This window comes from Diadema antillarum, unplaced genomic scaffold (assembly GCF_040938485.1).
Source record: "Diadema antillarum isolate AM-2024a unplaced genomic scaffold, OU_Dant_1.0 scf00000028, whole genome shotgun sequence".
Lineage (NCBI taxonomy): Eukaryota > Metazoa > Echinodermata > Echinoidea > Diadematoida > Diadematidae > Diadema > Diadema antillarum.
In genome coordinates this window covers 342,749-358,030 of record NW_027270917.1, presented here as the reverse complement: position 1 = coordinate 358,030, position 15,282 = coordinate 342,749, and the positions used below count along the sequence as shown (strand labels likewise).

The following is a 15,282-nucleotide window of genomic DNA, read 5'->3' as shown; positions in this document are numbered from 1 at the left end:
AATAATGTATTTATAAATACATTTCATAATTATTTGATGAGAATTGAAAATAAGATTCACAGTCTTTTACTCTTTTTTTTTAATGAATAAACAAAATTCAAGTGAAAGGGCGAAGATCTAGTGGCAAAAAAATACAGACATGCATTGATTGTCTTTTTAAAGCTGGTGTGACATTCGGCCGGGTTCTTGTTACTTGGGTGTCTTGACAAGACAGCCACAAGACACCCACGTAACACACACGTCTGCTTAGCAGACAATACAGCTGAAGAAGACCAAGGTCGACAGCTTCCCACCAGCCGGCTTCCTGCAACATCTTTTGTCATCATTACATTGTCTCGACTATAATTATATAACATATGTGTGTGTGTGTGTGTGTGTGTGTGTGTGTGTGTGTGTGACAAAGGAATGACTCGCAGACGTTGCAGTAATGTTCACTATGGCCTTTTAATGGAAAGAAATTTTACCCATACATGAGTTTGAATAATTTCAAAGTATATATATATATATATATATACACATATATATATTCATATACTTGGAAATTATACAAACTCATGTATGGGTTAAATTTCTTTCCATTGAAATATACAATTATATATATATATCTATGTCTATATATATATGTATATGTATATATATATGTATATGTATGTATATATATATATATATATATATATATATATATATAGTTAATTCACCTTGGAATTTTCCATGTGTTGGACTTTGAATGTTATTATTATAAGAAGGAGTCTCGGATACGCCATCTGTAGTTCCAACAAGAAGGTTTTTATTCACAAAATGTTCGACCCCCCTTGGGCCTTCGTCAGTGTATCCAAGTATACTAGCAAAATGATAAGTCTTTTCCTAAAGAATTAAAGACTTTTCATTGTACTCTATATAGTACACACTACACTGATGAAGGCCCAGGGCGGCCAGCGGCTTGAACATTTTGTGAATAAAAATCTTCTTGTTGGAACTACGGATGGCGAATTCAAGACTCCTTCTTCTTATTATGTATACGTGTATATATAGCCTTTCTGGTATATGTAGGCCTAATACATGTATATATATATATATATATATATATATATATATATATATATATCGTCGCTGGGGTGACAAGACCTTGTATCTGCAATTTTGGTGAAAATGACTTATTTTGATTTGTGATCAAATAATAGGTTAAGTGATGCCCTGTCCAAATCCTAGCTGTCTTACCCAAAAAAATGAAGCCACAACGGCATGTCCAAGGAAAGGCTATCCTATTCGCTTTAGTGCTTTGGCCGCCATGTTTTTTGGCTCTCCTGAACATTTGACATTTTGTAGATACGAGGTCTTGTCGCCCCAGCGACGATATACATGTACATACAGTGTCTATATATATGTGTATATACACATATTAGGCCTACATATACCGGTATTATATATAATAGTTATGAGCAAGAACGGCTGCTAGCAGACGTTGCAGTAGTTCACAAGACCTGTAAAAGGGTCAAAAGCTTGGCAACAAAAGGCAATAAGTGAACTACTGCAATGTCTGCTAGCAGCCCTTCTTCCTCCGTCATGACTAGACTTAGTTGCAATGCAGCACCCATCACGGACGAGGCTGAGCCCACTTCACGTTATATATATGTTATAGTACATTCTGATGAGAACACTTGAACTATGAATCAGCGTATATATGTTATGTTTTATTGACTCATCATACGCTAAAAGTAATGATAAATGCAATGCTCTCATTAATTTTTTTAAGATTTTACATTCCATGAAGACGGCATATGGTTGTTTGTACATGAAGGCCTACTTTCGTGCTTAAAATGGAAAACAAACGTACTAAAAGAGATTGATGGTTTAGGATCCGCTTACAGTCCGTTATTCCAAAGGTGCACTATTGAAGTTGTAGTAATTCAGAAGGTTCTTTATTCCAAGGCTCACTATTCCAAAGATTTGTTATTCCAAAGGGTCATCAATCTGAAAACGAAATAAGGTTTGTTATTCTGAAGGTTCATTAATCCGACAATGAAACCCCCCCCCCAAAAAAAACCCCAAACATTTGTATTCCGAAAGTGAAATGAGGTTTGTTAATTCGAAAACTATATTAGGTCTATAATTTCGAATCTTTTACTACAGTTTAAGCTATTCACTAGTTGTCACTTTAGGATTAACAAGCCTTCGGAATAACAAAGAATCCTATCATACTTTCGGATTAACCAAAATGACGAACCTTAAGAATAACGAACCTTCGGAATATTGCCACATGATCAGAAATGACTTCGTTGTATAATAATTCCAATATATAAGCATGTTCGTTATAAGCAAATTTTACACCAGTTTCAGACTTTAATGATGATAATTTTAGGATCTGAATTTTTACTTAGTTGTAACGAAATTTTGTTATAAACGTGCTCACCGTTAACAGGAGAGAACGGTACTTGATTGTGTACATAAATTACACTGATTTTGGGAAGGATGAAAAAATTCTTGTTTGGTCCATGGCTATGACCCTTCCCACCAAACACAATTTGTAGATTTTGAGAGCAATGACAGACAAAAGACAGTTTGTAGCTTTTTGCTTTTTTTTTTAAAGTTAAATTCTACAATGCTTCCACAATTCAAATACATTCTATCATATAGAATTTCTGCATTTTGGTAATACACGTAGTCACATATGAAGAAAACATCTTTATTATATTACAAATGTATATACAATGTACTTTGCAAAGCATAATAATGTTATTTGAGAATCATCAATTGTCACTGAGGCTAACTAAGAGATGAGTTTACCTGCATCACTGAACTAGAACCAGTGAAAGATTTCATGCTGACAAATACATGTAAAATAACTACATTGTACATGATTTACTATGTGTACGTATCTTAATCACTCTGATACTTTATATAGACACATCTAGGTTCACTGTGGGATCGCATGGCCTATCATTAAGCCCCACATATATTAAGTCAAATCTACTTCAGTATCAACAACAAAATGATAACTCAAACTTGCTGTTCTGTGATGAACTACACCCTGTCTAAACATGAAGGGATTCTAAAGAGGTTAAAAGAGAAAACCTCTGTCACTACGCCCTGTCTGTTGGCTCTTCACCAATTTGTGCTAAGACCGATTATCTCAGACATGTCAAGTTCAGAGAGCAGCTAGGCATGAGATTTTGTGGTGCATCAGTGCCACCCAAACAGCCAATGTAAGGGGTCCCCCTCCTTACATGGTTAGGAGCTTGAGCATCTTTAAGCTGTAAATTGTGCAATCTGGTGCATACTAGATGTCGTAGTTTGGCTATTTCTCACCTGAAAAAATAAAAAATGTCTCAAAATGTGACTCTTTTGGTAGTTGAAAATTCATGATTTGGGTTTTTTGAATATGTTGGACAGCGTTTTTTTTCTTCCGAAAAGCTCTTCGCATATGTTCTACATGCGTTCTTGAAAAGTACATGGCAGGGTTTAATTCGTGAAGCTTCCTCGTTTATTGAACCATCCTGAAAGAATGAACATTATCGTTTGTAAAACACAGAGTAAAATGATTGAACAAAATCATGTCTAAAAAGCGTTATTTATTTATTTTCTTTTTTTTTCTAAACACCGGCGCAGGAAGAGTAACATGCGTCATTTCACTCGCTGGGAATTTTCTGCTCTTGGTGCCCAGCAGAATTGCAATGATTTCACTTATTTCGGCAGTAATTGTTTGTGGATGTATGCTCCTGAAGGGGTTAAAATGTGATCTTTATTTTCTCCCAAAAATCTCCTTGCATTTTGTACATGCGTTCTTGAAAGATACGCAACAGGGCTGAATTCGTGATCCTTTCCACGCATATCTCTACCTCATCATAGACCATTCTGAAAAATGAAAATATTCAATTGTGAAATGCAGTGTAAATGATAATGAACAAAATCAGATCTATAAAAACATTAGTTATTCAACGTGCTGTTATTTTCACCTGGCAGGATCGCGATGATTTCATGAACTATTTCGGCTTTAATCTTTTACATAATGCTGTACACTCCAATGCTTACTAAGCAGCAAAACAACTTGACGTCAGAATTAAAAATGGAAAGGATATAATGAGCTGCACATGCATTCCAAAAACATATTCATCCACTTTCTGCCATGAGTTTCATTAGATGAAAAGGCTTTGAATGGGTATGTCTTTTGTCACGTTGTTATCTCGTTTGATCTTATGATCATTCATGTGTATTTCGAGAAAAAAAAATCAAATTATTATGTTCAATGATCATGATTTAAGAAATTGGAGGGTATTCGTGTATCTTATCGCTTGTTTCATTAGAAAACACGACAAGAACTCTGTTGTTTGTCACTGATAATGGGGGACTAAAAGAAATAACAGCGGGACTGAGCCTAGCATGCTTGTTTTCTCTTCCCGCTTCAGATAATTCATGTAGAGAGATGGCATGGGAATCTTTATACATCTACAATGCACAGATTTACTGAACGGGAAAGAGAATACATGGATAGCCTGAATTCGGTATTCAATTTTTCGTTTGTTGCGTGTTTGAAAGCGGCAGGTCAAGAAATGGAACCTCGTTGTACTCGATCAGATTGTTTATGTTTTTCTTCATCATGATGCACTGAAAATGTCCTCATTATAACCGGAATCTTGTTATAACTGGAATCTCATTATAACCAAGGTCATTATAACAGATTCATTCTTCCATATAGGTTTAAACACAAAGGAAAATGGGACTGATCCGATCACCCTGTTGAAAGGGTTCCTGATTACAACCGAACTCGTTATGATGAGGTTTCATATTTGACTGTATCTCCTGTCATATGCGCTTACTGCAGGAAATAATATACAAATTTAAGGTACACTACCTAAACACCCCCCCCCCCAAAAAAAAAAAAGAAAAAAAAAAAGAAATTGTCCATTTGTTGATAATACAAATAAAGGCATTAGATGAAGTACTGGCATGGAGGTACAAACAAACATTGTACATCCATGGCACTGGGCCTTATGAGAGAATTCTGCACTGTTGAACATTGATCATGGGAAGTTATTAATTTGCATTACTGCTGCTGCTCATCTTTAAGAGTTTCTATTTTGTTTCTTCAGAAATTGCTATCAAAGATAATAATTACAGAAAAAGTACACAGGGATATTTTATAAGAAAATTAAATATTGTACATCTGAAAATGTACACATGCTGTGGCCTCGTTCGTTGCATCATCGTGGACAACACATTTTCCAAGGAAATGAACTGCAGGTGAAAAAAGGGTTAGGCACCAAGAAGACTTGGGTTCTCAGTGATGTACATTCCTAGCAAGCACACTAGTAATAATGATACTGATGACGTTGTTCAAAGTTATTAAACGGAACCAAAAGTCTCTATCTGTCTGAGATCAGATGCAAAAAGTAATTTCAATGTCTTGGGTAGTCATCATCTCTGGGCTCCTGATTTAGTGATGTTCTTGATCTGATCAACATTGTGATCTACAGCCTTCTCAAGAAAATCCAACCATTGGGAATCCTCATCTCTCACAAAGTGGGACTCCCTGGAAGCACCCAAGACTTTGTGTAGTACTTCAGACACAAGGGATGCCTGGATCATTGGGGAAATAGAAGAATACACACAACATGAACAGTTTGGTAATGCACATGTGTCCAACACAGAATATAAAATAAACTGTCTTTAATCACACTTGAAATCCTGTCACAGTAAATAATCCTCTCATGATTTTGTTTGTTTGAAATGAAAATAAAAAGATTTGTCTAACACAATGAAAAAATGGATATCTTTAATCACACTGGACCAGCTGAAGAACAGCCATTGGCTGAAGCAGGTTCCGTGCTAAAATAAAATAAACTGAACTGAACCAGAAAACCTCATAGATTAGATAATCCTCTCATTAATTTATTTGAAATGATAATGAGAAAATGTGAACACAGGCAAATGCAAATAATATTTTTATATTCTGAACTATCAAAACCGTAAAGGCTCTGAACTTGACATTCTATGAGTACGAAGAAGGCTTCATTTTAAGTGAAGCACAATGAGCAATTTCCATGTTTTCAACTGATGCATATTTCAGACACAATTCTTTGTATGCTTCATGTTGTTAGTCTGTGCACAAAGTTGGTTTGATTTTACATCCTTCAATGATTTTCACGCTTTGAATATGTATGTGGCCACTGAACACAAACATTTGACCAAAATCCAATTAGCTTAATCTTCACATTGTAACTCAGACATATATTCTGCTTCATTAACAATACCTGAAGTTGTTCTTCAGTTTTCATGGCACCACAGCAATTGTATGCAAATAGTCAGACAAACACACAATCCACTATCCCAATATCCCTAGCACCACCACAAAGTGAAGGCATAAAACTAATCCCTGAGATGTTCGAATAGAAGCATGAGTAAAAACTTTCAAGACTTACATTGGCTCTGACAACAGCATATCTCATGGGAGCATAGAGACAGGAGACAAGTTCATCCAGGTTGGGACTGATCTCTTCAGATAACTCATAAATGTGATCCAGCTGTGATATGTCCACCATTTCTTCATGCTTCCCATTCTTTTTGATTGCTTCAGACACTTTCTGTAAGGGATGAACATCAAAGGTCAATCTAATTTCCCTACAGTCAAAGCATATTTGGGAAGGTAAGGCAAAACTTTTCAAACTACATACAAATTACATATACACTGTACATGATTACTCAGACTATTTGAATGTGCCCATGTGGTCAGCAACACTGTGAAAGGACCAATTATCCACACACACACACACACACACACACACACACAGGTAAACACACACAAAATTAAATTAATTAATTATCCACACAATACAGATGAGTACATTAGTTTTTGTCATGAAGATTCACACATGAATCATAACACCACTTAAGATGCAATGTTAATATACTTGATCAATGTTTTGTTATAAATATGTACATACAGGGTATGATTACAGAAACTGCTTGGCAGAGGAAAATGTGACCATAATTATTTAATATTAACAGCTTGTAGCACAACGCAGTGCAAGTACATCAGAGACTGTATGGGTTGTAGATTATTGGTTGGTTCAAGGGTTACCCCCACCCTTTTCCCAGCAGAACACTTAGGAAATCATGGGTTTTGCTCTATTCTTTTTTTTTTAAGTGCCACATACATCTTTGTTATCCTAAGTACTGACAGTTCTCATTAATTTGCTGGCTGAAACACACAAGTAACATGGAACAAGCCTTGATAATCGTATTTCTGGACTTACCTTTACACAAGCTTTGCAAGCATTGGCTAGTCCAAGACATGGATGAATAACAGCTCTGTCTTGATCTGACCACACTGCATCATCTTCATGGTCAGTTGGCTGCTGACCTCCTGAAAGCAGGAACTCTAATTCATCTAACCCTCCTGCACTGCTCCCATCAGAGTTCTTGGCCTACAAAACAGACATTTACTTGTATTTACTTGTACTTTGCTAAATGTAATTCAAATCAGGACAATTATGTAAGACTTTCATAAGTACCTAAGCACTCAAAATAGGCAATACTGGTACTGTTACTTTTGGCAATGACACTAATAAAGTGGTATTCAAAAAATATCCACCCAAAGTTTACTGACTTGGTGCACTTACCACATCATTCTTACCAATAGATTATTGTACAATTTCATGCACTGCAGAGGGATATATCTGACACAAACTCACCATTTAAACAAATGTTACTGACAGCTGACTTATGGGACATTGAATTTACTGGAGAATGAATTAAAAGAGTGTAAGGTGAGATAGGTACATACTAGAAATGTCGCTATGGCGACTGATGCCTCCGCCATAATGCATGATTCTCCCAATAGGTGAATGGTGCAATGTCTTCACAATGTGTGATGACTGACAAAATATTGAAATGTCAGGTTTGCTATAATTGACTAAGAGTGCAGGTACACGCATTTGGGGAAGTGCGGATTTTTACTTGACTTCTGACCGACCCTTTTGTAAGTTTATACATTGAGTAATTTTGAAGGTATGAAGAAGGAGTGTAATTACAGCATAAAATAGATTTTTTTTTTTTTGCATTTAAACCTGGCCTTTGACCCTTAACCTTTGACCTTTGAGAGAATCTACATTAGGTAATACATGTATATATCAAGTTTTAAAAATGATAATGCAAGCATTGCATATAATACTAGTTAATGAGGGAAATAGTAAAATTTTGAGTTGACCTTGACCTTTGACCCCTGACTATTGACCCATGACCCCTACATTCCCTAGATAATCCCTGCCATGCAGTACATATCAAATGCGTATGTACCAAGTTCCATAGATACATTGAACCATTTGCAAGAAAGTGAAATTGTAACATTCTCACCTAACCTTTGACCTTTTGACCTTTGACCTCATGACATGAAACTCTCTCTGGAGAATCTTTATGCAGTAGTACAGTTCTACACTAAGTTTGAAAAAAAAAATACCTTCGGACATTGCATGGATATGGGGGAAATAACATTTTTAGCATTTGACCATGACCTTTTGACCTTTGACCTCTTGCCAATATCACTAAAATCAACTCAACTGATTGCCCCATCATACATCATCCTTGGACCAAATTTGATGAAAGCTGCTTCATCTAGTTTTGAGTTATTACGTAAACAGTTAAATTTGAGTCTGGAGTTGTCGCGTAAACGGATACAATTTCATGATTTGACCTTGACCTTTGGCTGATTTCACCCAAAATCTAATCAACTAATTGCCCTATCATACTTAATACTTGACCAAGTTTGGTAAAATTCCAGTCAATATTACTCAAGTTATTGCGTAAACAAATGTGGACGGACGTACGTACGGACGGACGGACAACCCGAAAACATAATGCCTCCGGCACCACTTCGTGGCAGAGGCATAAAAAATCCAGAATGGATGAAACTTTTGCCAAATTTCTTTCTCACCTCATTTAGCTCTTCCACTGCATCCTTGACCAGCCCTCCCACAGCCTTCAGTTCTTTTAACGTGGCTTCTTTGTTATTTTTTGCTGCAGTTTGGATGGTGTCACAAGATGCCCATACAGCTCCTGTTGATTGTAACTGTTCCTCACTTCTACAGCAAACAAATGTTAGGAAACATTCAAATAGTGGGAATTACACGAACAGTGGGAATCACACAAACTACATAAGGTGATTGCATACAATTATGATACATGGGTGAAATCGGAAGTCATGGCAAAAGTCATCTTTCTGTAACTACTGCAAGTAATGCTTGACACATCAATTCATGCAGATAAAAATATTAAGCAGCAGATTTACCCTGTCTAAAACCTAGACTAGCCAACAAAATCTGACAGAAAGTTAGGGGCTATAATCAAGAATCTTCTGACAGCATCTCATGAAGTCTTATCACGAGCTACTGCATATATGCTATATAATTTCAATTTTGATTGTTTGTTTCGAAATTTGTAAGTCAACTTATATTTGTGAAATAGACAACATGTCATAGTATTGCCTCCAGTATCATGAATGTACCTGTCATGTACATCATCCTCATAGTGGGGGGAATCGCCAAGTTCCAGCACTGTGGGCCAAAATTGCAAATCTAACCACTCCCTACATACATGGCATACACAACATTACTCATTTTCTTCTAGCCTGACACTGTAAGAATTTACCCTTGATAGTTGGCGCTTTTAATCCTCAAAGAGAGTTCCTTGATGCCTTCAACAAGGTCAATCACCAGATTCCTTGTGTGTTTCCTGAGGGCCAGTCCTGTGAGAAACAGATCACAAGACACAAGGCTTTGTCTAATATGGCTATTTCATGCAGCTAAATGGATGATCTCATCATATCTGTGAGAGCTACAGTAAGGCATGGTCCTAAACTCGGGTACTGAAGAGAGCATGATGTTTATTGTAAGTTTAGTTCATTGAAATATGAATGTATGACAGCTTCATGCACATTATTTCCTTCTGATGAAAATGCCTAATTTCAAAATATATTGAAGCACAATGATTCTGCACATATAGAAAGTTAGTTAACATTTGGCTGTTTTTATCATCATGGCAAAGAGACTTTGTCTATGCTCCTTTATGTGTCACATTTCATCACTCTCATTCAACTGAAACAAAACCATGCAATGTAACAGATGCATATCCTCATTATGCCTGTGAAGAAGAGTCACTAATACAGGTAAAATTTGCTTCAGTACATTTGCAACATATCATCATGGCAGTTTTGACTGCATCAAGTCTTACAGAGATGATTCTAGCTTTAAAGCTTTGCACAAGATTTTTTTTTTTTTTTAAATAAAATCTCAAATGAGCATTCTATTTCTTGTGCACATATCAATCTTACTTTTGCTGCCTATATAGAAACATAATGACAACTTTGAATTAAACACTTGCAATGGGTTAAATGTGGCTCAACATAAAAAAAAAAAATACATAGTCACTAAAGAAAAATGCATAACGGGCATTACCACATTCCTTTGGGAGAGAGTAATAGAATGAAACCAGGGTGATTATCTTCATCTCAACACAGCTGAGCAGAGACTGGCATTCCTGAGCACTGGGTGGTGGAGGACTGGTAAAACAGGCTGCTAGTTTGGTTGCTTCAAAGGACATAGCCTTGAACACAGTCTCTGTAGAATTCATAAACCAAAATCAAGGGTGTCTACTAGGGTTCCTTTCCCTTACAATGAAATGTTGACCTAGTCCCTTTCCCTTCAAATTAAGCTATACCCTTCCAAAAGCAAAGCCTACTCATAAAAGATCATCTACGTCATGAATATATCTCACAATGAAAAACTATTCTGCTTCTGCACCCTAATGAATAACATTCATCAACAAAACTATACTGTTAGGCATTTAGTACATTGGATATAATACACATGTACAATGTACTAAATGGCCAAAAAGTACAGTTTTGTTGATTGAAATCCAAATAAAATTTACCAGATGAGTTTGGCACGTTGAGTATTCAGTCTCCTTATCCATAACATGATAATATACAGTTATTTTCCCGCAAGTTTACAGTTCCCTTAATGCCTTATGTGAGCCACCATAATTTTCAGTGTGCTGTAAAGCTGACGCACCCACTTCAGCGTGAAATATCACACATTAAAAAGTAAAAAGAAAAATAACATTTGCATAGTGATCAATATTCATCAATGATATCTTTAGGCTATGACATTGAAGCATTGTATACAGTATGTATTTCACTGCATTGGTAAACTTTTATTTATGTATTTTTTATTTATTCTATTTATCTTTTATTTAATTTATTTATCTTTTTTTCTTTTTTTTCTTTTTCTTTTCTTTTTCTTTTTTCTTTTTTTTTTTGGGGGGGGGGGGGGTAGAGTTGTTAAACCCACACCGAATGAAAGGCATAAACTCTGACTACAGTAACACTCTTTCTTGTACATACCCATTTTAATCCAGAACTCGGTCAAGTTGAAACTGTCAGCCATTTGTCTCGAGTCCTCATTATCTAATATAGCAAAATATAAAACACTTGATGTTAATTCATGGTGTCAGGCATATACACAGTTCAAACAGCAAGAATTAATTATCTTAACTCAGTTTTATATGGACAACTAAGATGACGAGACAGTTCTAAACAATCTGATGCCGCAAAGGTTGCTAAGGCGCAGATTGAATAAATGCAGTAATGTCAACATAGCATCCAAATTTTATATTTTGCAAACACAGCTACGCTTTAATGACTATGTGAATGTCTAAATGTAACAATATACATCTCTTTTAGAGACCTTTTGATGAAATCCTATCATCAGACTGTTTCAAGTTTTTAAGTTTTAACACTTCAAGATTAGAATGCACTCTTCCATATGAAGTTCCTTTAGCCAAAACATAATAATTGTAGCTTGGTTTGGTTCATAGAAAGTTTGTTCTGATATCATATTCAGGTACTTCATGTAGCAAACAAGGTGATAATAATATCACTCCACAGCAGTCAAATAAGTTTACACATTAACTTTCGTGGCAATCATATTTTAGGTCAGATTTAAGCAAACTTACAGCCCCATTAAAGTTATAGCTGTGAGGCTGTCACAACCATACAATTATCTGAAGCAAGGGATACAGAATATTCGTATTTCCTTTCAATAAACACAACCTTTTGGTATGTTTTCAGAGCACAACTCTCAAGCCAGGTAATGACATCATAACTTTCATCTGCTTAAATTACACCATTGTGACCAACAACCCTAGTTCCTGAAGGTATCTGAGACTTAGGCCTACCCATTTTTCTCAAGTTTACGTTTAAGGAACTGCTACCATTCTTTATGTTTTAATTTACTCAATTTGATAAAGTTAACAAGGTGTTGACCTGCACTTTAATCAGTAATGGTCCTTTTCTGTTCTGTTTGTTTTGCTCAAATTGTAACCCTTACTTTCATCTGATCTTGTTCTGGGGAGAAACCTCTTTTGTATCAAGGTCAAGAAAAGTGTTTGAAATGATCATTTTAAGAGTAAAAAAAAGTAAAAAAAATAACTGCTGAGGTAAGGAGGGTAAATACTGACATTGTAGCAACAACAACTTTTATTCCTTTTTTTGTTATAACTTACCTTTCAACTTGGTGAGCACAAGTTGCATGTTGTCAGCAAAGCTGGCAAAAATCTCATCTCGGCTCTGCTCTGGAGCTGCCATCTTAACGTCTTAATTTTTTACAAACACTCAGTTTATCTTCTGTTAAGATGAAAGAATACCAGTAATGTATGTTAGTAGACTATATTCGTTCTACAGACTTTTTCACTGACAGTTCAGATGGTTAGCTTTCCTGGGTGATGGAAAAAAAAAGTGCTTACCTGGCTGTCTGCTTGAATACTACAAGTACAGAATTAAATTCTTATGGTGCCCCATTTTAAACATTTGATTCCAACTTATCACTTGCAATTGTACTTGCTGACTTGTTCTGGAGAGCTTCATACACCAAGCACATTTTATCAACGATAACTTTTTGCACTCAGTGGTAGTGGATCAAACCTAACACTACAAAAACAGTTTTAAACCCATATAATGAAGCAGAAAACCTTTAAAAATGTGTGGCAGTGAGCTACAAGGTTCCAAAGTATATCCTTGATTAAGAACCTTGACTATCATGCTCGAGACAGTGAAGCTGCCTACTCATCAGCAGCTGAGATCATAGATGGCTGACCAAACTCAAGTTTCAGATCATGTCCAATTCAGAAGACGTATAAGTGGAAATTTACAATAAACACCAACATCACACAGGATAGCAAGACAGTCATAGCTAAAACACAACAATCTCTCAAATCTTTAGATGCAACATGTAACACGGGCCAAACACAAGGTGATCAGGAGAGCTCACAATAAATATATGTATGACAATTGTGAAATAAAAAACAGCAAGACTAGACTTCCTTATGCCCCCCATTATAGAAACTATGAAACTCTTCAGCACCCATTGCAGACTTTATCTTAGAAGCAGTTTTTTCAGCAAACGTACTATCAATGCTTGGAATAGTTTGCTAGAACAATTGGTTACTGCTTTAAGTTTGAATATTTTCAAAAATGGTCTCAATAAATTTTGGGCAGATAAGCAATTCAACTATGTCTGACATCCATGCACGCTGCACACAAAGTTAAAGTTTATTTTTTTTTTAGATGACATCTGCATCGAAGGCGTTCGACCGAGAGAACTACAGGACACTCTCAACTCCCGTACAGATGATGATGATGATGATAGGCCATACCCTCACTTGACTTGCCAATTTGTGTGCGGCAATGTGCATCTGTGCATAAGCTTGTAACAAGGTTAGGGTAGACTACACTTTTTCTTGTAGTTTAGGATAGAGTGGAATGGAAATATTAGTGGGGGGGGGGGGGAGATAGACTATATTACTTACAAGGATGTCTTTCCTATAGATAATTTTTACTTCTAGTAATTACAGCTTACAGTGTTTTTTTGTTTTTTTATTTGTTTTCTTTTTACGATGTGTGTACGAGGAAACCTGATACAGTGATACTAGATAGCAGTTCAGGTCCAATCGACGGTCAGCGCAAATTTCAAATCCATGAACGGATAAGATGTCTGTGTGCGCATGCGCTGGCCGTCGATTCAGTGTAGCTCTCCCAAGGTCCTCTCGACCGAGTCACATTCAGTCATCAATTCGAACAGAAAGGGACTATTGGCAGAACCAAACGTTGCCCGAAGCCTGTTTCCAATACTTCACCTTAACTGGTGAGTCTTCAAATTGAAGAAATTTCTGGATTTTAAGCTGATATTTACCCGCGATACTACATCTGTCGTGATCCTGAATGCTACAATGCGCAGCCCCATTTAGCTATGCGTATGGGGCTGCTGGTCGCAGTTATCATGCATGCAGTAATGGTTTCGTACAATACGTGTACTGTATATTGATTCTCGTTAACGCGACGGCTCTGGTATGAAACCATTATTGCATGATTACTAAGACATGAGAGCACTTTGGGGCGAGTGAGTCTCACAGTGTTAGTTATATGAAAGGCACTTTAACCTGAAACACAAACTAAGACAAGGAAATTCAGGGAAACTTTTGAGGTACCGGTACCAAAACTTTATATTATCTTTAATAGTAAAATCCCCCATTAACTTTACTAATTTTTTAAAGAAAATCCAATGATGCTCTGTATTTTTTATTGCTGTAAAAATCGACTGAAAATAGTGTTCAATACACACTATTAGACAGTAACACAATTAATAGAATAGAACTGTAAACTAGCAGTCTTTAAATCAAGACTCAAAACACATCTTTTTATTCAACTGTTCATTATCAACATCATGCACATTAACTATACACAGCACTTTACACAAACATTCAACAATAAGGTCTGGATACCCACAAAACACCAAATTCAACTCAACCATCAGCAAAATACGATGTAGGTGAGTGGTAAAAATCATCTTACTGTTAAAATCAAACAAAATAAAAGACATTTTATGTGATTTTGCCGTCAAAAGCGACGATCGTTTACAACATTTAAACACTAGACTAGTACATGTCAGACTGCTGAGTGCTGTGCGAAGCACAGCGGTGTGGTCAGGCTAGCTCTAGCACATAAGAAGCTTTTGCAGCACAGAAGAATATTTGCGCTTTATGAATTGATGTTATTATTACTATTATTATTGTGATTATTATCATTATTATCATTATCATTACTATTATTATCAAATATCATCTAGATCTAGAGCGTAGAGGTCTAAAAAGAGTTAGACCTCCTCTACTCTAGACATCATCATCTAGAACTGAGTAGTAAAAGTGCTTCTCAGATAAATTTAGTGATAGAATCACCAT

General features: G+C 36.0%; 1 protein-coding gene across 1 annotated transcript; it reads right to left on the bottom strand.

The window, feature by feature from the left end:
- Window positions 1–5,405: 5,405 nt before the first annotated feature.
- On the bottom strand, window positions 5,406–10,752 carry LOC139736445 (cyclin-D1-binding protein 1 homolog). Its single transcript, XM_071647198.1, has 6 exons — window positions 10,446–10,752; window positions 9,640–9,736; window positions 8,927–9,074; window positions 7,251–7,421; window positions 6,417–6,578; window positions 5,406–5,574 (listed from the first exon to the last, which is right to left on the bottom strand). Exons 1-6 carry the CDS (start codon window positions 10,618–10,620, stop codon window positions 5,413–5,415), a joined length of 915 nt encoding a protein of 304 aa, XP_071503299.1. The 5' UTR covers window positions 10,621–10,752; the 3' UTR covers window positions 5,406–5,412.
- Window positions 10,753–15,282: the final 4,530 nt, after the last annotated feature.

Excerpts from the sequence above, each read along its gene's own strand:
- LOC139736445 (XM_071647198.1), bottom strand. The coding sequence starts at position 10,620 with ATGAATTCTACAGAGACTGTGTTCAAGGCTATGTCCTTTGAAGCAACC. Across the intron at positions 9,075-9,639 it reads AAAAGCGCCAACTATCAAGG|AAGTGAGGAACAGTTACAAT; the intron begins GTAAATTCTTAC and ends TGTTTGCTGTAG. Across the intron at positions 7,422-8,926 it reads CAGTGGAAGAGCTAAATGAG|GCCAAGAACTCTGATGGGAG; the intron begins GTGAGAAAGAAA and ends TCTGTTTTGTAG.